We start from the raw sequence: 22,688 nt of genomic DNA, 5'->3' as shown, positions 1-22,688 counted from the left end.
TGTTTAAATGTTTAGATATTATGCCAACTTTTCTATTTTATAAAATCACTTTTTTCTTTATATAAAAAAAAATTTAATAAATATTTTAAAAATAAATTGTTTGTTTATCTATAAGAAAATATTCAAAGGAAACGAATATTATTTTATAATAAAGTTTTTAAATAAATAATGTCTGCCAAAACCGAGAATATTGAATTTGTTTTGTTTCAAACATTAGGGAAGTAAATGCAATCCATGACGTCACCCGGTCTCCTCTCCCCTTTGTTACTTGCGCCACCTTTCTCTCGCTCTGCGCATGCAAGAGAGCAGGGCAAGAGAGAATCAACTGTAAGGCAACTGTAAGCAGCTCATTTTGAGCAAATGAGCATGTTAAGGCCATGTTAACTAACAGCCTGTTAAGCAAAAGTATCTTTGAATTTCCCTGTGCGATTCCGCTTTGGGCATTCATTCGTCGAACTTCGCTGCGAACGGTCGTATCCAAATTCACTCTTTGTATCTACACTCTTTTTTTCCGCTCGCGTGAAAGTCGTAAAGTTCAGCTCTCCGCTGCTAGTGAAAAATAAAACACAAAAGTTTGCCAGCGGTAGAAAACCAATTGAAACTGCAATTGCAATGCCTAAAATGCGTACGTGAATTTCGCGCAGTGCCTGTGTGAAAGTTCAAGTGAAAGCTGAAAGCAGAGAAACAAAGCGAGAATACTTGCAAACAAACGAAAAAGCAAAGAAAAAGTTTAAATAAAGTCTTCAAAAAGCACAATCATGGCCATTCTATGTCCGCCGATGGGTTTGACCCTTCAACACGCCCCCGCCCCCCCGGCGCCACGCCCACCGCCCAGCGCCCGGGAAACGAAACGAATCTGCCGCAATCTATTTGGTTCGGTTCCCGGGGACCCGAAAATCGATCAGCTGTTGGCCCAGGAGCAGAGCTCCAAGAGATTGTACGTGAAGGAGCGCTACGGAGTGGATATTCTGCTGGAGGATCGACGAGGACAAAATTCGGACGCGGATTCGGATGCGGATGCGGATAGCCAAGCGCCCAGGGGAATGCGATACCCCATCATGCGGGCGATACCAAGTAGCGATGCCGATGATGAGTACAATCCCAAGTCAGTCAGTCGTCAAGTGCCCAGGGGCGTGGCCCTTACCGCCCCCCAGATCTCCGCCAGCGCCCAGCTGATCCTCCAGAATCGCACACTCAACAACAGCAACAAAAGCGACAGCAGTGCGGATCTGGCCAACAGCACGAGACATGGCCAAAAGCCATATGCGGCGCAGCCACAAGGCCTCAAAGGTAGGTTTTTTTCCCATCATTTATATGGGTTGTTTTCCCATGAAACACCTTGAAGACCTGCACAGAAATATCTGAGGACCACTTTAATAATAGATCGAAAAAATTTACATAGATAGAGGGTCAGAAAATATCAATTTAGGAACTTGAAAATACCATTATGTGTAACCTTTTAACCAGATATGATACAGTCTTGGAGTTATCTTTAAGTCAGTTTCTTCTTTATAATTTCTTTTGAGACGTTAGCAATCGAAAATAATACAACATCTAGAAAATTGGCTATATTTAAAAAGTGTATATAGTTTTTTTTTGTCCAATAAGCAGGCACCTGATTTTCGTTTCTTTTTCCGTTATTCCTTCCTCTTGCAGTCCTTGTTTTGTGCTCGTCCTTTGCCTCAATGAAACTTCACCCTTATAAAATTCTATCCGTTGGTCGGAAAAAACCACCATTGTGTTCAGATTTCCCTAATTTCGTTTTTCCCTTTGGACGTTGATTCTTATTGTCACTTCCTTTTTGTCCTATTTGCTCTCTCCCTTTCGGTGTAGTTTTTTGGATTTTATTTTGGGTTCATTCAGGTGCGTATCTTAAGGATTTGTTTTATAGGTAGAAGAAAATGTTTAAATAGAAAATGTATAGAAAATTGAAAATATATCATTGTACAATATTTTCAAGAAAGATCTTCCAAATTTTGAGAAACAAAACTTTAAAATATCTATTATCTAGGGGTTCTAATCGCCCAGTCGGTACTGTATCTATTATTTGGCCCTTGTTTGGATATTTAACTGCGCTAAGGGCTCGGATCAATATTTGCAACAACTGTGCACACATAGTGCACTCCGTTTGTGTGTTGGAGTGGCTTAAGTGCCGTTAATGCCCCTTTTTTATCGGTTTATTTGGCATGGCTCCCCCAGGTCGTCCCCCCGCACACACTTTCATATTCATTTCACGTTTTCCTTTTTTCGTACGAACTCGGAATCTTTTCTCTGCATCGAAAGCTTGTTTTTCGGTTTTTGTTTTGATAGAAGTTTGTTATTTTGCGCCGTTCCATTTTGCCATGCTGTTTCCTAACCACTTTACGATCCCAAAAACGATACGAACTTTATTCACACTTCGCTTTCATCGTGGAGCCCCCGACTTTTTAATCAATTCCGCATGTCAAGGGCCCCGATTGTTGTATTGACTCTGGAGAGAAACCGCAAAGCCATTGCTACAGTTAAACTTGTATAAGCCGAATTCGAAATTCATATTCGAAAAATATTGTAAACCAGCTGGAGAATTACAAAAAAACAAGTTTTTTTTAAAACATAAAGACACAAAATCTGTTATCAAATAGAATATTTTTACGATGCATATCATCTTTATGACTTCTTTAAATTACGCTAAAAAAGGCTACCAAGTTTCGAAAACAATATTTTTTAAAGTTAGACTGTACTGTTATTCAAAAGTTTTCCACTTATCGCCGTTAGTTTGAGATCCAAACATTTTAGTAGCTAGCCACTTTTGAATATTTAACAACAATTTATGGAAGTTCGACTGTACCTTTAATTTTGGGCTTATTGTTATTTATGACTGCTTTACTTTGCGCTGATATTCCGCTGATATCGTGGCAGGCGGAGAAAGAGAGAGGCAGAGCGGAGGCGGCGGAGGAGAGAGAGAGAGCTCGTCGCCAGTTTGTCTTTGGTTTGGCAGTGTGTCAAAGCGAAAAAAGCTAAACAACAAACTGTACGCCAAAATAAAAACTGTTGAATAACAATCGCGCGCCAAAAATCTTTCTTTCCTACGCAGAAAGAGATTGCAGCCGAAAAGACGAAAATAAGAAGCGTAAAATGCAGAGGCAATTAATTGAGAGGCCTTAATTAAATTTAAATCAGCGCCAACGCCTTCTGGTTTTCATTTTCTTGTTTTTGTTGCTAGCTGCAGTTTTGCAAGGGGGAAAACAACAAACAAACAAAAAAAAACAACAAAAAATCAACTACTTGGCACACGCCTGCGACTGTACATGGGATCTCTCGTGGTTGTGTTAGTGGGCTCCCCACTTCTTGTTGTTGTAAAAGCCGCACCCACAACGACAAACGCAATCTCAACCGGAGGAGAACAACAACAATCGCGTCACTCTTATACGACGACGTCAGCCCACTCGCACACATATGGACAAACATACATGAGAGAGGAGAGAGCCTGTTTTTCTCGCTTTTGTGCTCTCTCTCTGTTTGTCTGCGCCTGCTGATGATGTTTTTTTGCGTTTTGGCGCGAATTTCTTATTTTCGTGTTTATTTTTAGTCGTCTTCGCTGATAAGCTTTCCGCGTGTGTGTGTTATTATGCGTAGTAGTACTACGCACGCACGTTGTTGATGTTTTTCAAAACTCGTCGTGAAGGTCACGCACACTGAGAAGCGCAAATCGCGTAAGTACAGCAGCGCCAAATGTTGTGTTTTGTTGTGTTGTGTACTTTTGTGGCAGGTCCGAAAAACGGGTCCAAAAGAGGAAAAAAACAAACAGTTCAATTAGACAAAAGTTCTGTTATCTCGCCCTCTCTCGCTCGTGCTTTATTTTTTTGCCATGTTTTGGTCACCACTGTACTTTTACTTGACAATTGGCGCTGGAAAAAATTTTTTTCTATGATACGATAAATTTAAAAGTTATTGAATAACTTTTTCCGTACACTATTTGAGGTTTTTCTAATTTCTATACATATTTGTAAAGATATTAATATAATTTTGAAAATAATTTTGGGTTACAAATTCAGTTTCCGTATTTCAAATAACTCTTTTTTTAACTCTTTTTGAAACCTGTTACCTTTTATCGTATATCTGTCGTATTTTTAAATTTCAAAATGGTTTTATGCGCTCTATTTGGTTTTCGAGATTTTGTTTTGATTGGTCTTCCTTGCCACGCCCCAAAAAGCAAGTTATGTGTGTGATTTCCCTCTAAATTTATGTTTCTTAATTATGCATGCAGAAACTCTCTCGTGGGCTCCCACATAAATATTTATAATGTGAATTCTTTGTTGCCGTTCCTGTTTTCATCGCCGCCTCTCTCTCCACACACATTTCGTAAACAAAACGCGTTTTGTTGCTGTGCAAGAAAGAGAGAGGGAGATGGAGAGAGCTAGTTGGAGCTGCGTGCTCATAATGATAACGGTAAACGCACTCCCCCACCCTCTTGCTCTCTTCCTCTTCCTCACCACCCGCTTTTTACAATGGGCGATCGTTTTAGCCGTTTTCCCCTCCCCACTTGCTTCATCGCCTTCGTTTCGCTTGACGTTCTGTGTCGCTGGCTTATAATTTTCTATAACTGTACATTTGATTATATCGCCGGCAGCGCGTCTCTTTGGCTGCCAGCGATTTCCCTTCTCTTTCTCGGGGGCTTTCAAGTTTTAAGCACAAGTTTGTAACGCCCCAAAACGATTTTCCCATTTGTTACCTCTTTCGTTCCACTTTTACAAATATATTTTGCACAAGATCCCAATATTATAAGCCATTAAAAAGTCGAAATTATAAATTATAAACATAATGGTTTTCATAGATTGTTTAAAAAGTCTATTCATAATTCTTTAGTTCTATAAGAATAGTCTTAAATATTTTCCACATCTGTTTTTAGAAAATACAGTCAGATTCGTAAAACATCTTTGTCATACTAAATGTGTAAGCAGATGATTCAAATGGCAAGTGTGCTTAACTATTCGGTTTTCTAAGCTAGCCTTGGGGCTTTCTTGTTTTTGTATTACCCGTCTTTTGTTGCTGTTGTTCAGCTTTTCAGCTTTTAGGTCACTGCGCAGTGTCTGCGGTTTGGTGAGTGTCTTTGTACGATCGTCTAAGCTCTAGCGGTTTACGTGATGAGGCAACCGCAGCTGCCAGCGATCGAGGCTTGATAGAAGTACAGTCATACTGCTCTAACTTGAAACTGAAATTTTATTTTTTAAGCTAGTCTGTAATATTATTTGTGTTGTCTAAAATTTATTGGAAATACATAAAATATTCCAATCGAAGCCCAATTAGTTTTGAAATTGATTTTACTTCTGAACAATTTTACTTTTACATTATATTGTGAAATCAAACTTAACATATCTTTAGAGATCTTAAGCAGGCGAATTTCATAATCGGTTGAAAATATGGGTTCTCAAAGTTCTTTAGATAGTTTTAAATACGATTACGGTAATATTATTGTTTTGTATTGAATCAAAAAAGAATGACTACTAAGTGAATCAGAACGACTGTACTTGTAGCAATCGTAAAATTCAAAATCCACATTTTACGAGGTTGATGAGCCATTTGACTATGACTATCAATATGCGAACGCATTTGGCGAGAGGCGAACGTTCGCGGTTATATGTAGATTACCCAAGTCTGTGGCTTTGTACCCCCACCCCTCTGGAATCCCGAGTCTAGACCCCACCACAGCTGCAGTTTTTCGATTGCAGCTATCGCTGTGGCCATGACATTTATTATATCGGCCAGCCGATGACCAGGTATAGGTTTACGCTCTAAAATAAATAGGTATACTCTCGTGGCTTGCACAAGTGTGCATAATTCCAGCGCGATAAGAAAGCTGCCCATGAGCAAAACACTCCCCCTGACACGTATGCAGTAGTATAGTATACTTAGGTACCCTAGGTAATTAGTCTCGCTGCACTTAGCAATGCTTTCCCTTTTGCCTTCTGAAGGTCAAAAATGACGCTGGCACTTTTATTTTTGTTTTCCCATTTCCATTTTGCACTGTGATTAGTCACAGTATTTTATTTCACTACTTTACAATGCCAAATACTCAACTTTTACCCCTTTTTCCTTATCTTTGCAGGCATGTACCGCGTTCGCAAGGCCAACAAGGGGATTCCAAAAGCCAACATCAAGAATAGTTACAGCAGCAACAACAACAACAATGTGGATAATGGTACTAGCGAATTGAGAGATAAGGAGCAGTAACTTTCAAAGGAGGATGATGGCGAATGACGATGGCGAATGACGAATGGCCCCTGGTGGAGCAACAATTGCAATATATGATATTTATTGTAAAAGTAATTTTAATTTCTAAAGTAATTTGTTTATTTTTTTGTGTACCCCCGCCATACGCTGAAACTTATGTGTATGGATTGTACGTTTGTTTTAAACCAAGACTTGAAGGTCCCAAAATGTTGTTGCATGAAAGGCGATGAAGCGTAAAGCCAACCAGAAACAACAACAAAAATGAAAACCAGAAAAGATCGGCGCGCGTGCATGGCCAAAAACAGGCAAAAATTAATAATAATAATAATAATATGTATATCCGGATGCATGGCGAAATCGAAATCGATATAATTATGGAAATTATTAAGTTATAGATATGTCTATGTTAAATATTTATGTGTAAAAATTTAAAACTAATTGTACATTGGCAATACGTAAATTGTAGCGAAAATGCGAAAGACTTTAAATGTTAGCCGCAGAATCATCATCTGATTTACGGAGTAGATTAAATTGTAATTAGGCAATGCTAATTTTAGACAAGCGATCGGCGGCGCCATGCATCCATTATATAGACTCTTACCCCCAATCCAAACAAATTCAAGCGTTCTCAGCGTGTTTTCGGGTCCTGATGCACGCGTGTGCCAAAAGTATTTACAATTTACTTTGTGTCATGATCTCAATCATTAAAAACAATTTTATTATTTTGTTTATCTAAATGTAATTATAATTGAAATTATTTAAAAATTCTTCTTAGCCCACAAACAAACTCACACACTCACTCATTCACACCCCCTACACACACACACACCCACACTCTGTACTCATATTTATTGTATGTACATTATCGATGTGACATTTTAAATTGTATGTACTGTCTATGTATAATATTTCGTATCTATGGCAAAATTATTTCCCCTCCTAAAGACCCCTTTTGAAAATCTATTTTGAACAACCAAACTGTGTATATTGTATGGAGTAGTACCAAACTCCAAGCAGCTAAATGAGAAAAACCAGCAAAACAACAACAAATACTGTGTATATTTCCCTAAAAACTTTGTAAAACTTATGCAAACAAGCTGAAAAAAAAATTTTTTACTGTACCCCTAAAGCGAAGAGGGCATCAGAAAAAAACAAAAACTAAAAAAAACTCTTAAAAATACAAATGTAAAACAAAAAACATTTAAAAGCTTTTTATTTTCTATTTGCCTACATATTGGCTGGGTTGTTTGCGGGGCCCTTTGGGCCGAGATGGCGTGATTATTCTCAAGCGTAAAGAAATGTTTGGGGAGCACACAAGTGGAGAAAGATAGAGATCTAAAATAGATGGAATGACTCAGCTTTGGGCCTCGAGCTGCGGATGCAACAGTTTCTTCATTAGACATGGGCCGCTCTAATGCCTTCCCACAGTGAACTCTCCATTGTAAAGGTATCGTAACCATTTGAAACAGTCAGAAGTGGCGCCTATACGTAATTATAACCTGTAAGAAATGATGACTCGAATAAATTTAAAGTCTTTTATTCAGTACCATTTCCTTAGACTATAATTTTCAGTACAGAAAAAAAAAATTTGTTTTATTAGTTTGATTTCTCGAGTCCCCACTGTTTTAATTACATTCGATGCATAGGTTTTGGATATGCAATCAAAAGGTGAAGTGGAAAGGAAGTCCAACCTCTTCCAATTAGTGTATTTTCTTCTGTTCGCTTTCATCGCTAATCACCCGTAGCAATTTGAGAGGCTTCACTGTGGGTACTCTGGGACCTTTCAATGGGCACACATATCGCCCGCGGACATTTCGGAAAATGCTTTCTAGTCGTAATTTGTGTGCTATGCGTATGTGTGTTATATCTATTTGGCTGGTGGAGTGGAGTGGGCACTTAACATTAGATTGGCTGCGACTTCCGGCGAACAAACGATCGTTGGTCGTTTGATGATGATTGATGCTGGCCACGTCCTCATTTACCCCTCTTCCATCCGCTAAATAAAACGGATGCGGATTACAGAAACATTTGTTCATATTTTAGAAACTAAATGAAGGCTGCTCCAAAGATTTGTGAATAATCTGTTGTAAGAATTTAAATGTATTTCAACATTTTTGGATAAGAATAGAGAATACTATATGGTTTCAACGAGTTATTTTCCTCCACAAATTCTTTGTACTTACATTTATTCCACCTCTAGACATTAGACTTATTTTTTTCAGGTATTTCGCATTGCTCTCTTGAGCGAATCAAGAATGCAATATGCTATAATAATGGCACTGCTCGCAGAATGGCAAATTACATGCTCTGCATTTAGTAACAAGCATGTACAACATATTTGCCCACTTAACTAGCGGGTACGGTTATTAGCATGCAATTTCAAGATTTTAATGGCTCTGCACTCGATTCGCAATCACACACACACGCATTCACGTAACGCAACAGAGCTCAGACGAATGAACAATTCTGGATGAAATAATAGCACTCAAGGTGATATCAATGAGAAGCCAAGATCTCGTTTGTATCTATCAAAGTATCTATCTTACTGAAGGGGCAAAAATTTAAGATAATGACACGCCACAAATAAAACTTTTCAAGATTTAAAAAAATATTATTGTTTTTTTATTTGTAGTGCAAAACTAAAACTTTATACAACTAAGCTTAAAGATTATTAATGGTATTATAATATGTAGCATACTTTTGGCGACTGTAAGATTACTTGTGATATAAATTTTATTTAATTCACATTTAGTGGCGGAACTTTTTAATGTATGTATTTAAAGTTGCCAAAGAGTTCTTCTATTTACAAAAAAAATATCAAAATACACAAATGGAAATAACTTACTTAGTATTTCTCAATTTAAATTTGATTTGATAAGTGCTATTAATTTGACCGTCACTGTGAGCTCAGCCTGAGCGGGTGAAGGGGAGGTGGAGGGGAAGCTTGGCAGAGGTGTTTGTACTCTCGGCAAAGTCGCGTTGGCCGCAATTCGCAATTCGCGTTTTTTTCGCATTCGCCACGCAATAAATTCAAAGCTGCAAAGTAAAATTTACAACGTCGATGATTTGCCCCCTCTTTCTGCCATAACGGTACTGCTAAGACAGTGTCATTAAAAAAGAAAAAAAAAACCGAAAACAGGGTGTCGCTTTTTGTAAGAACACATTGTTACTCTATTCCTCCTCGATTTTACATTTTATTTGACTTTTTGTTCGCTGCGAAATCACAATAATTTATGGCACGGCCAAATGGCGGAATTTAATTGCATTCCGTTTTCGCATTAATCACCATTAATGTCAGCGGCTGCAGTCGAGTGGGGTGCAATGTCTGGAAAAGCGTGAAAAGCGAGCCAAGGCCATCTGACAGCAGTAAGTATGTATGTGAGTAGCAGAAATTGAAATCAATCAGCCCTGAAGTGAGTGCCCCTACTCCCCATATGCATCTCGCTCTCTGATCACCCATCTCGTTCCCTCCTTCGGCCATCCCGCAAGACGTGAGGTCAAGAAAGGGGAAAAAATGAGGAGTACAGTGGAGCTGCTCTAATCTCCTGACCAACTTGTGGCTTCGCATCGTTTCCTTGGCCCCACTCGACTCGGATCATTGGCCATAGTATACACTATACCCTTTCAAGATGGGGGTTTATTGGTTTCTAATGGGAGATTATATTATTATGCTATAATTCAGCAAGATTCTTAGAGAAGTATGTTCTATAGAAAAAAGATTCAAAGATTTACGATAAGTGACTAGCTAAAAAAAAATCCAACTAAAATTCTTTTAATCTCTTTTAATATGTTATATTATAATTCGACAAATACATTTTATAAATTAAATTATTAAATATATAAACGAAACACTAACGATTATTTTAATCAAAATTTTATCTGAATTTTTTCACTGCCATTTATAAATCTCCATAAAATCTGACTCACAGTCTTGAGGTATTCGAGTCTTCGTCGCGATAAGATAGTCTTCTTTTCCAACTGCTGTTGATGCTGTTTCCCCTGTTGCCATAGCAATTTCAGTTGGCCAAGTCCGAGCAATTTGCAGGGCAAATCAACGACATGCAAAGCACTTTTGTTTATTTCGTTGATTGTTCCCACAATTTTCGTACAATGCCGGAAAATGTACGTGCCCAAGCGTTGTTACTGTAATTGCCCTCAAAAAAAAAAAAAAAAAACAGAAATAAAGAAAAAACGAAACCAAAGCGTACAGAAAATAAAGAAGATGAGGGAAAAAAATAAATCATACAACGTGAAAATTCTTTTCAAATGTCAGACAAAGGCGAAATCCCAGAGGGGAAGCGTGGGTGGGGGCAGCTCGAGGGGGGATTCCCTGCTTGACAGACTCGAAAGATCTCTCAGATGCGGACGCAAATCGCTGGGCGCTGTAATCGTTTCCCAGTTTTCGGATAGGACAGTGAAGATGTTGCGCAGAAGATATTGTATGGGAAGATCACGTACAGCATGAAATGGGGGCGTCATTTACATTGCCTTTTAGAGGAGAGCGAGCTTAGAGCCAGGATCGCATCCCATCGCCTCGGATCGTGAGCGTGTGAATCAAAAGCAAAAGTATGAGATGAGCAGGCCAACTTGCAGTAAGGGTCTTCGAAAAGGGGAAGCCTAAAATATACGTACTCGTAGATCTCAGAAACGTGATCTTAAAATGGGAACGTGTTGCCTTGTTATTGAGATGTCGAGAATCTGACTGGAATAAGTCCAGACGAATTTCCAAGACTGGGAAATGAAAGGAAAATTGTAACTCAAAAATACCACTAATTTTTGTTGAACAAATTTAATTAAAACGGGGAAATCCGATTGTCTAACCCAAGGGACCTTGTAAAGCAATAAAATTTTGACAGTCAATCCCTGATAAATTCCACCCTCACTTGTCACTGACAAAGAAAACAAAGATCGTTTCAAGAGTTAAGTCGCCTATAACTGCATTCATTGCAAATCCATTTTAATTGAAATTTAAAGCCAAGCGGTTAAGTTCTATCTACATTGGACAACATGAGAGTACCCAAAATATCAGCCACTATTTTACGTGGAGCATTTTTTTTCGCCAGATGTTTGGGTTTGGTTTTCTTTCGATTTAAGAACTCGAAAGATAATGTTGTCGTCTTCGAGGAAAGCGGCTGGAATCGTCCAAGGCGAAAGTGGTTGTCAGTTATCCTGCGAATTGTGCCTCTTTGTCTTAGCATCTATACGTTCTCCTTGTGGATTGGAAAGGAAGACAGATTAGTCAAAATTATAAAGATTACACAAGTGGTGGTTACGATACTGAACTACTTATCAATGGACAACCTACATATTTTTCGTGGCACAGAGGTGATTAAGTTGCTGAACCAATACGCTAACCTATATCGCAAAATAAAGTCCTTGACCTTCAGTGAAAGTACTGGATTTGGAGGCGGTAGAGAGTTACTGCTGATCATCATATTTTTTGGTTTCCAATCTCAGGAGGTATTATATCTCTTGAGTTTTGTACCTTTGGCCCAACAAGTTGGAGAAATCGTATCCTGGGGATGCTTTTCCTATTCAGTTTTCGCAAGTAATATGCTAATACGCATCATTTTTGTTTGGTACCTAAGCTTGGGTGTTTTGTACACAGAGGTGCAAAAATGCATGTGTTTTGAGCTTCAGTATCCCAGACCAAAACATTCTCAACGAAGATTAGAATGCATTATGTCTATTTTCAGCGAGATAAGTTGTGTGGTCGCTTCATTACGGGGCATTACTAATGTTTACCTATTTTTAAGCCTGGTTCACAAAGTATATTTTGTAGTCGTGATCTCTTACGTAATGGTTGCCACTTTGCAGTTTTGGAAATTTTCTCAGTGGTTTCATTTAATAAAATTGATTACCGAAATCCTTATACTAATTTTGACTATTCAAGAGTCAATTAATCAGTTTAGATACATTCAGGAGCTTTCTCTAGACCTTTTCTTTGTCTCTGAGCAGAACCATTGGAACAAAACGGTAAGAAAACATATTACTGTAATACCACTAATGACATTTTTGTACTGCCCCTAGGTGGAAATATTCGTTACGCATCTAAACCTAAACCAGTTTAAGGTTCGTCCTTTGAAGCTTTTCGATATATCAAACAAGTTTTTCCTCATAACTTTATCTGGAATACTTAATTATCTCGTTTTTATCGTACAATTTGTAATGCAAGAACGTAATTTGCAGTTGTAGAGTATTACTAATGTTACAAAAAATTTTAAATTAGTAAACTTATAAAAAATGTATAAATATCTTTCTGTATTTGCAATGGTATTATTTTAAGTTCGTGGCAAATATAAATACATTATAATGTTTTATCTTTTATTAATAATCGAAAATTAATTCTGTAATTCGATTACAATATCATCTATAGAAATATTTAAGTAATTGTTTCTAGGAGTTTTTTACTTATATTCAGGGCATACAGTACAATCAGTTTGACATGTGATGTATTTCCCGTCCCGATGAAACCCGAGATATTTTTAGGGGTTAACTTTCCATTAGCTAACTAAATTTCATTTTAGTACTTTTCTATTCCAATTGAAGTTAAAAAGAAACAAGTCGAGTAAATTTTTCGGGATGAGAGTACCCAAAGTATCCGCTGGAATTCTGCGTGGCTTGTTTGTCATTGCCAAATGGATGGGATTGGTCTTTTTTCGGTTGAAGACTTCAAAGGATAATTATCTGATCATCGAGGATATCTGGAGCAATCGTTTGTGGTGGAAGTGGTTCACAATAATCCTGCGAGTTGTGCCGATTTTTATCAATGTTTTTACATACTGCGTTTGGTTATTGCATTCGGAGTGGGTGATTGTAGTACTGCACTTCTCTCGTCTTTTAATAACGATCGGCAGCTATTTATCCTTGATTCACCTTCAGATATTTCATGGCGAAGAGTTGATTAAGTTGGTCAACGACTACATTTACCTATTTCGGCGAGTAATCAGAAAACCCACAGGATTTGGAGGCAGATGGGAATTATTTATCATTCTCGTTTCATTGGGCTGTTTAATTCAAGAAATTGTGTTTCTGTTTGGACTATTAGATTGGGTCCTTAATTCCGATCGTATTCTTTATAATATAATGACCTGGGCTGCCTTTACGTATGTCAGTTTGGCCAGTAATATGATGATACGTACCAACCTCTTTTGGTACCTTGGCTTGAATATTCTCTATATGGATCTGAGGAAAAAAATCAGTTTCCAAGTCCAAGATAAAGGGCGAAAAACAAACATTACCAAACGATTGAAGAGATCAATTTCTCTGCTTAGGGAGATTTCTTATGTAGTAACTTCATGGCAGAATATTTGTAATATTTACCTATTATTGAGCCTGGTCCATACACTTTTGTACATAGTAGTTCTCTCTTATAATATGGTTGTTCATTTAGATTTAGTAGACTTTTGGTTGTCTTCTATTATAATTAAAATTTTACTCGATGTTCTTACATTATGTTTGGTTATTCACGAAGCAGGCACTCAGTTCAGATGCATTCGCCAACTTACTCTAGACCTGTTCTTTATAGAAGAGCTAAAGAACTGGAACAAAACTGTGAGTTTATATCTTTTATAAATTGTGTTACAAATTATACAACTTTCTTTCCCATAGATTGAAATATTTGTCACACATCTAATCTTAAACGAGTTTAAGGTCCGACCGTTGGGCCTCTTTAATGTCTCTAACGACTTTTTTCTTGTAATATTCTCGGGAATAAATAGTTATCTGATTTTTATTATTCAATCTGTAATTAAATTAAAGCAGAACTAGTATGTATTTATTAATATTATATTTATTGTATTTTTAGTTACATCATACTAAATTATTGCATTGTCCGCACTCTAACTATTTTAATTCTTTAATAAACCAAAATATTATCCCAAACTAGTTCCGTTCGTGAAAGCTTTCATTTCTATTTATTGATAATATGGGAATATTTTATCATTTTCTCGATACTCCACTGCTTCATTTATATAGTTTTATCAACATGTCACAGACATTTCCACCCCCGCTTGTCAATCCAAAAAAGAGATATTATCAGAAGCCAAGTAGCTATTAAGGTAATTCACTTAGAGGGACTTTAATGTGACCGAATATTTTTCACTTTCGATCGGGGTTCAGCGCAAACAAGTCCAGCTAGATTTTCGGGAGATGAAAGCTTCAAAATTATCCTCCGGAATTCTTCGCGCCATGTTTTTATACGCCAGATGCCTGGGCTTGTTCTCCTTTCGATTCAGAAAGTCGTCGGATAATGTTATGGTCGTGGAGGAAACTTGGAGTAATCGTCGTTCGTGGTGGAATTGGTTCATGGTCATTTTACGAATGGTGCCTCTCTGCATATACGTTTATACATACGGTGCGTGGATTTGGGACAGAGAAATGACAATTGATAAAGTACTGAACTCGATTCGCCTTATACTTTCGATTCCCTGCTATATGTCGATGATTTACGTGAAGATTTTTCATGGAAGAGAAGTGACTAAGTTGGTCAACCGATATCTTAAAATCTTTCGCAAGGAAAAAATACAGAACTTTGGAAAAATTGGGAGATTTGGGGGCAAACGAGAATTATTCCTAATCATTCTTTCCTTAGTTTGTCAAGTCCAAGAAATTGTGTTCTTGCTGGGTATATTAAAGTGGAAAATCAGTGTAAAAAATGTGATTGGGTGGGCAAGTTACACATATGTAGTTATTGTTAGTAACACGATCTTGCGAATAAGTTTCATTTGGTACCTTAGCTTGGGTGTACTGTATACGAACTTGAATGAAAATGTCTATTTCGACTTAAGAGCTCAATTTTATAAATTTAGATTCCAGATAAATAGGACCAGGAGATTAAAGAAAAAATTGACGATTTTTCAAGAGATTTCTTATGTGGTTATTCTTCTGCAAGATATTTTAAATGTACATCTATTTTTAAACGTAGTCCAGACACTTTTGTATATAGTCGTGATTTCTTATAAAATGATTACCAATAGGAAGTTCTCCGAAATTTGGCTTTGGATCTTATTTGTTAAAAATATAATCGATGTGTTCATTCTAACCTTGGCTATTCAAGGAGCAAGCAATCAGATTAGATACACTCGGGAACTCGTACTGGATATTTTCTTTGTCGGCAAGTCTAAAGATTGGATCAAATTGGTAAGTAAATTTATTAATTATTTATTCTTTCGTGCTTATAATTGATTTATTTTGTTATAAGGTGGAGATGTTTGTCACCCATCTGAACTTAAACGAGTTTAGGGTTCGTCTTTTGGGACTTTTTGATGTTTCCAATCACCTATTCCTTGCCATTGTATCGGGTATAGTTTCTTATCTGGTTTTTATCGTGCAATATGTAATCCAGATTCGCGCACACAAAAAAAAAACTTGGTAAAATCAACTGTAATAATTGTCAAACAGGCCCCAACCAGCAAAATTGTCAATTCTACTAAGTAAATAGTCATTTCACAACAACAAAATACACACAATTAGCAAAGACACAAACCCAAAGCAAAAACAAAATACACGTAACTATTTTAATAGTTACGTAACTATCTTTGTTGGTCAATTTTACCAAGCAAATTTTTTTGTGTGCGGGAAATAACTTTATTAGTTTTTATGTTAGATTCTGATAAGGAAACATGAATAATATAAGTGTTTTACTAACATGTATAAATAGGTATATATTTAAATAACAAAATAGATAGATATTATATTTGCTTAATCTATTAGTATTTTAATAATAATCCTTAAAGAATAAAATTAAATTAAAAAAGCAGTTCAGTTTGCGCTTGGATTAGTATTATAATATTTAATCCCACACACAAAAAAAAAACTTAGTAAAATCAACTGTAATAATTGTCAAACAGGCCCCAACCAGCAAAATTGTCAATTCTACTAAGTAAATAGTCATTTCACAACAACAAAATACACACAATTAGCAAAGACACAAACCCAAAGCAAAAACAAAATACACGTAACTATTTTAATAGTTACGTAACTATCTTTGTTTGTCAATTTTACCAAGCAAATTTTTTTGTGTGCATTAACATAATCGATTTAAGGAAAATCACAACATGTAAAGTAAATAAACAGAAAGTGCCTACAAGGAAAATAAATAAGGTGAGGAAATCACCGAGCCATATATACTGGTCATTCGAATAGGAATAGTTTTCAGTCATGATTGAACGTCTCAGGAAGGTAAGCCTGCCGGCTCTTTCGGCGGTTATCCTGTTTTGCAGTTATCACTATGCACGGATCCTTGGAGTGATTTGTTTTGACATTGGACAAAGGACCTCCGACAAGTCCTTGGTGGCTCGCAATCAGCATCGATTCAAGTGGTTCTGCCTGAGTGTGCGACTAATAAGCGCCACATCAGTTTGCTGTTTCTGTGCTCCTTACGTGGCGGAAATCGAGGATCCTTACGAGTGGATGCTGCAATGCCTCCGTCTTTCGGCCAGCCTCATTTGTGCCGCCTGCATTGTGGTGGTTCAGATTGGCTATGATAAGGAGCTGCTCCTGTTGGTCAACAGTTTCCTGCGGCTATTTCGTCGTCTTCGTCGTTTGTCGTCCTTAAAACGGATTGGATTCGGCGGCAAACGGGAGTTCTTTTTGCTCACTTTCAAATTCACCTGTTTGGTCTACGAATTGTACTGCGAGTTGGGCCAGCTGTGGAATCTACCCGACTGGTTAAGTTTCTTCACGATAGCGTGTGAAATAATCCTCGAAATAGGTTCCCTGATGATTATACATATTGGCTTCTTTGGATACCTCAGTGTAGCCGCTCTTTATTCCGAGGCAAATAGATTTGTGCGTTCTGAGCTAAGAAGACAGCTAAGGTCTCTGGAGCGTCCTGGCGGAGGTCCTGTAAGTCGACGGCAGCTTAGGATTGTCGAAAATCGCCTGGATGAGTGTATATCGGTTTACGACGAAATCGAACGCGTGGGCCGCTCGTTTCATCGCCTCTTGGAACTGCCCGTTCTCATAATTCTTATTGGAAAGATATTCGCCACGACCGTTTTGTCCTACGAGGTGATCATTCGAGCTGAGTTGTATCCCAGCAAAGTCGGTATGTGGGGCCTGGTGGTGAAAAGTTTCGCAGACGTAATACTTCTCACCCTGGCGGTTCACGAGGCGGTTAGCAGTTCCCGGGTGATTCGACGTCTGAGTTTGGAAAACTGTCCCATTAGCGATCACAAGGAGTGGCATGTCAAGGTGAGTTATCTATGGTTATAATGGTAGAGCTTAAAAAAATGTCGATATTTTCATTGTAACATCGTTTTCAAGAACAAGAAGAAAAATTTAATTTATTATAATTATTTTTATCGAAACATTTTGAAAAATATCGAAATTATCGATAAAGTCAATATTTTTAAGCTCTATATTATGATGATTCAAATAATACTTATTATTGCCTCTTTTTCAGTGGGAAATGTTCTTGAGTCGCCTGAACTTCTTCGAGTTTCGCGTAAGGCCCTTGGGATTGTTTGAGGTCTCCAACGAAGTGATCTTGCTCTTCTTGTCCAGCATGATCACCTATTTCACTTACGTCGTGCAGTACGGCATTCAAACAAATCTATTGTGAATTGTGTTTATTGATATTAACCAATAACTAAAATACATTTATCCCACATCATTTATCAGCAATACGCACTGCTAAACAATTAAATAGACTAGTTGCGTTGTCATTAGCTAAATTGAAAACCAAATCCAGATAGGAATCAACAAGAGACTGGCTGCTCAGTCAATCGGAAAACTAATTACTTAATGGGTTAATACAGTGCGGCTCTACCATTTGAGGTCTGTTAGTCATGGCGCGAATACTGCGCTGCCTGAACGTTTCCAGGGTATCTGGACTGTTGCTTCGCAGTTGCATTTTCTACGGCACTATTTTCGGAGTGATTACCTTTAGAATTGAGAGGAAAAAGGACCTCGACTCCCGTCTGGTTGCCATTAAGCTCCGGGGTAACTTGTGGATCTGCCTGGGTATCCGACTTTTGACCAGTGTTTTTTATGGCTATACCTACGATATATGGGCAGACCAATATACCGATTTCTATCTTCGTGCCTTTTTTGCTCTCCGGCTGTTGGGATGTCTGCTCTGCAGTGTCATTATCCTGGTGCTGCAGTTTTGGTTTGGAGAGGAGCTACTTATCCTGGTCAATCGGTTTCTGGTTTTTGGCGACTGCGAAAGCTGACAAATTCCCATAGGATTGGATTCGGTGACAAGAATGAGTTCGCTTTGTTGTCCCTGAAAGTTGTCTCCCTACTTTTCGTATTCTTGGCTTTTCGGTTTATGTTCTCACCCTGGTTTCTGCTCACTATATTGTGTGATTTATACACCTCGATTGGCACTGGAATGATAATGCATATGTGCTTTCTTGGCTACCTCAGCATTGGTGTCCTTTACAAGGACTTGAACAACTATGTGGACTGCCAGTTGAGGGCACAATTGAGTTGTCTGAATGAAGATGACATTGGTTCGAATACCCAGCCCACTCGCGAAGCCTTCTCGAATTTGAACAAGTGTTTAAGAATTTACGAGGAAATTCATCAGGTGTCACAAAGATTCCAGCGGCTGTTTAATCTGCCACTTTTTCTCACATTGGCACAAAGTCTTTTGGCCATGGCCATGGTTTCCTATCACGCCATTCTGCGGAGGAAATACGTCTTCAACCTCTGGGGCTTGGTTATCAAATTACTCATAGATGTGGTGCTGCTGACCATGTCCGTGCATTCGGCTGTTAGTGGTTCTCGATTGGTGAAGCGTCTAAGTCTGGAGAATTTCTACGTGACTGAAAACAATAGGCACCACCAAAAGGTAATATTAAATGTATATTAAATGTATAATTATTTTTTTTTTATTTAATAATAATTATATAATTATCTAACGTTAACTTATAGTTACCACTTTTGGATTAGTGGTAAAACTACTTGAAAATTAAAGAAAAATTTTATTTTGTATTCCAATTTGAAAATAAAACAAAAAAAATTAATATTTGAAAAAAGAAATTTGTAGAAACGCACCTTTGTCTCTATAAACACTATAAACTCACTAAAAACACACAATTTGGTTAGTATATAAATTAGCTTTTCAAATCCACAATAAATTTTAACAAATAAAAAATCTAAAAAATATTTTTTTTTAATTTTTTTTGTAATTTTATTATATTTTTAATGGTATTTATTAATTTTATCCTTTCAGTTGGAGCTCTTCCTGGGCCGCCTTCACCACCAGGAGTTGCAAGTGTGTCCTCTGGGCCTTTTCGAGGTCTCCAACGAGCTGACTCTGTTCTTTCTCTCGGCAATGGTCACCTATCTGACCTTTCTGGTACAGTACGGCATGCAGTCGCAGCAAATTTGATTCAGCGTCACGCATTGGTTGCGGTACTGCACCCTCCTAACAACCTTGCGATACGATACACCTGTCCAAAGCCTTACGATCCAAGTGGCCCACCTGTCCTGCGGTTGCACGCAAATACAACAATGAATAAAGAACGGAATTTTACAGCAAAAACCCCTGCTCAAATCGGCAGTTGCAGGGCCCAATTCCCAATTTCCGCCTAACCGTTTGTTCCGCTGCAACTTTTCCCATGAAACTTGGTCGCGGCATTAATTAAACATTCATGCTGACGTCAAGCAGAAAATTTATGCAGCACTCCGGTGATGGAGGGTCCGAGGGGGGACTATCAGCGGACAGTTCACGCTAAAAGGCGCATAAAAACAAGGCCGAGGCCGTCGCTCTAATTAGCATAGGTTAGGGTACAAAAAGCCGGTCCTCAAAACTGAAAAACCCATAAAGGTGCACTTGCCACTGCACTTGTTCTTTGGATGGTCAGGTTCACTAAAAAACAGGGACAAAGGGCCGGCGAACGGCGGCGATAATAAAAAATCAAATTGCCCCGAGAGCAGAGACCCAAGATGGGATGAACACTATTATCTTGGCAGTGAAGCTGGGCCCCGGAATAATGACCCGATCGGTTCTGCTCCTGCTCCTGCTGAGATTCTGCTCTTTTTTACTGGAACTCTGGGGTGCCCCTGTATACCCAATATTTAACAGAGTTGGCTGGAAACTTAGAGACATTTTAGTAAGAAATATTGCATTGTACAATAACGTAAAAATATTAAAAGGAGATAACTATATAATAATCTAATTAAATCTATTAATTTCTAATTTTTTTTTTTAAAAGGTATGTGTTATGACAATTATTCCAAAATTATTTGGTAATTAAATAGCTCATTTTTATATAGGTACTTTAAAATCTATTAATGTATTTTTTTAAAATAATTTACTATTATCTTGGTTAGTTCAAATACCTTTCTTCAAAATGAATATCTTGCTTATGACATTAAAAAGTTATATGGGTATCTCCCAGTCGCAAAACGGTGACCAAAAATATGGCTTGACTTTAGTTACCCTCCTCCATTTTTGTTGTGCGTGTTGTGTAAACGGCAAGATAATCATAAAACATAGCATTGCTCAAATAATTGTACTTCATAAGAGACACAGCCGAGGGACAGAGAAAGGGGGCTGTGGAGGTGGAGACGGGGTGGTGTGGTGGTATGAGACCGAGCCGAGTTACAGTCGGTTTTCCCATGATTGTTCTGCTGCCTTGGGTAATTATGGGTCACTTTTTTTCACTCAATCTTTCTCTCTCTCCTTTCATTCCGCAATTATCATACTTACCTGCAACTATGTGCCAGGCAAAGCTAAAGGCATAAAGTCGGAATCAAGAGAGACGAAAAAAAATTAATGATGCTTTCAACATTTCACTAGACAAAAGAAAAAGAATCAGCCAGTTCCCGAACTTGGGAGTGAAGCTCCCTGCCTGAGTGCAGGTAGCGGTGCTTGCTTTTGGCCAACAACCCATACCCATACCCATCGTACCCATGCCCAAACCCATTCTGGCCAAAAAGTACAGCTACGAGAACGGATGGAGGAAATCTCATCATCATTACGATGATTATGCCGATGAAAGCCTCGATTTCAATCAAGAGTTAAAGAATCGGAGCGGCAACCGGTAGCAACTTGGAAATCAGCAGGGAACGAAGACCCATTAGCCCTAAAAGCTTTTGCTCTTGGGCCCCGGAAACCCATCGAGAATTGCTAAAATGTAACTACTGGCCAGTTGATTGCTATAATTCCGCCCAAATTGAGTGGCGAAAACCAAAGAACTGCCGCTAAAGCTAACAAAAACCCTTTTTACTGATCGACAATGGGCGTAATTAGTTCTAATTTATTTATTGCTCAATCAGGCAAAGGGCTTCGAGTTGGCAGCTCGATGATATAAGCCTTTTTCGCTCGATGATATAAGAGCTTGAGGCAGCCGCCGGGCCTGTTATCTAATCTGATCTACATGGGACTACATCTGGTCATGAATGTTTCAACGGAAGAACAGTCATGGTAGGCAGAAAAAAGAAGATTTTGAATTTCTGGGTCCCAAAATGTGGAAAAATTACGCGTGCGAAGAACAGTTATGCAATCATACATTTGGATTTATTGCTGGGTTTTTTCTGGTTAAAAATTGTTTAAGAGATTTAAAGTTATTAATTTGTATTTGTTAGTGGATAATTCATTTTAAAAAGAAATAGTTATTTTAAAAATCTTTTTTTTATGATACCTGAGATCTTTTCCTGATTTAACAAGTTTACAGCTCAATTTAACAAAAATCCAAGACGATAATGAGCTGTGAAAGTTGATCGTATCTTATCAATTCTTTTTGGAATTTATCACACCAATTTGTTGTTTATTTTCATAATTGCCCCGACTAGGCTGCTAGGAAGCCAATTACTGGGCTTCCACATCGATCGATTTAGGTCATATTCAATCAAGGTGCCGTCACGAAATGCATTGGAATTTTCCATCTGCGGAATGCACAGCTAAAATTGACTTTATTGCGTTTCGAACTGGAAAAGCACGTAGATCGCTGCTCAATCCCCTTATCCATCGCTCTTTTCAGGTCCCAGTGGGTTGTCAATTTTATTCATGGAGCTAATTAAAAATGGCACATTAATGCAATTGCTGCCCAACCTTTTCTAGACGCGCTGCCATCTAAGTACACACACACACACAACTTTTATATTTGCGTATTAAGGTGGATCATTTTGAATGAGGAAATAAATAAAATCAAAGTAATTTTTATCAATCTTTTAAATTTTAGACTATTTTATAGAAGGGGATTTTAAATTTCTATCTTATAAAAGTTGAATTTTATAATTTTTTTATATTTACCAGTACAATTTTTTACCTAAAAAGAAATCAGTAGTTGTTTCTGTTCTAACTTGGTATCATAGAAAGATAGATCCCCATATACTAGGCAAATATTGCTTGCACTATATCGACCCACCCTATTGTACCCAAGTATATACCTTGTTTATTTGTATGTGAATATTCGTATTTATATGCAGAAACCAAGTAAAGACAAAACGATTCGCAGGCGACTGTAAAAGTTCGAGGCCCCAAAGAAATTGGCACGAGCTGAGCACACGTCTCGAGT

General features: G+C 37.8%; 4 protein-coding genes across 4 annotated transcripts; all 4 read left to right on the top strand.

The window, feature by feature from the left end:
* Positions 1 to 450: 450 nt before the first annotated feature.
* On the top strand, positions 451 to 6,952 carry glec (gliolectin). The gene is made up of 2 exons (XM_017151848.3): positions 451 to 1,290; positions 6,086 to 6,952. The coding sequence occupies exons 1-2, from the start codon at positions 759 to 761 to the stop codon at positions 6,208 to 6,210; spliced, it is 657 nt and encodes a 218-aa protein (XP_017007337.3). The 5' UTR covers positions 451 to 758; the 3' UTR covers positions 6,211 to 6,952.
* A 7,257-nt stretch (positions 6,953 to 14,209) lies between these two features.
* Positions 14,210 to 15,586, top strand: Gr93d (Gustatory receptor 93d). The gene is made up of 2 exons (XM_017151849.3): positions 14,210 to 15,351; positions 15,413 to 15,586. The coding sequence occupies exons 1-2, from the start codon at positions 14,362 to 14,364 to the stop codon at positions 15,584 to 15,586; spliced, it is 1,164 nt and encodes a 387-aa protein (XP_017007338.2). The 5' UTR covers positions 14,210 to 14,361.
* A 785-nt stretch (positions 15,587 to 16,371) lies between these two features.
* Gr93c (Gustatory receptor 93c) lies at positions 16,372 to 17,776 on the top strand. Its single transcript, XM_017151850.2, has 2 exons — positions 16,372 to 17,406; positions 17,618 to 17,776. The coding sequence occupies exons 1-2, from the start codon at positions 16,372 to 16,374 to the stop codon at positions 17,774 to 17,776; spliced, it is 1,194 nt and encodes a 397-aa protein (XP_017007339.2).
* Positions 17,777 to 17,990: 214 nt separating this feature from the next.
* Positions 17,991 to 19,637, top strand: Gr93b (Gustatory receptor 93b; the record flags this gene model as incomplete). The annotated part of the gene is given in 3 exon segments (XM_017151942.3): positions 17,991 to 18,363; positions 18,366 to 19,012; positions 19,397 to 19,637. Coding segments are annotated over 3 exon segments (1,179 nt in total), but the record flags the coding sequence as incomplete, so codon positions are not given.
* Positions 19,638 to 22,688: the final 3,051 nt, after the last annotated feature.

This window comes from Drosophila takahashii, chromosome 3R, assembly GCF_030179915.1.
Source record: "Drosophila takahashii strain IR98-3 E-12201 chromosome 3R, DtakHiC1v2, whole genome shotgun sequence".
Lineage (NCBI taxonomy): Eukaryota > Metazoa > Arthropoda > Insecta > Diptera > Drosophilidae > Drosophila > Drosophila takahashii.
The sequence above is the reverse complement of the archived record's forward strand: the minus strand, read 5'-3'. Positions and strand labels throughout refer to the sequence as shown.

Bases quoted from the DNA above. Each gene is read 5' to 3' on its own strand.
- glec (XM_017151848.3), top strand. From the start codon at position 759: ATGGCCATTCTATGTCCGCCGATGGGTTTGACCCTTCAACACGCCCCC. The intron at 1,291-6,085 runs GTAGGTTTTTTT...TTATCTTTGCAG, and splicing joins GCAGCCACAAGGCCTCAAAG to GCATGTACCGCGTTCGCAAG.
- Gr93c (XM_017151850.2), top strand. From the start codon at position 16,372: ATGATTGAACGTCTCAGGAAGGTAAGCCTGCCGGCTCTTTCGGCGGTT. The intron at 17,407-17,617 runs GTGAGTTATCTA...CCTCTTTTTCAG, and splicing joins ACAAGGAGTGGCATGTCAAG to TGGGAAATGTTCTTGAGTCG.
- Gr93d (XM_017151849.3), top strand. From the start codon at position 14,362: ATGAAAGCTTCAAAATTATCCTCCGGAATTCTTCGCGCCATGTTTTTA. The intron at 15,352-15,412 runs GTAAGTAAATTT...TTTTGTTATAAG, and splicing joins CTAAAGATTGGATCAAATTG to GTGGAGATGTTTGTCACCCA.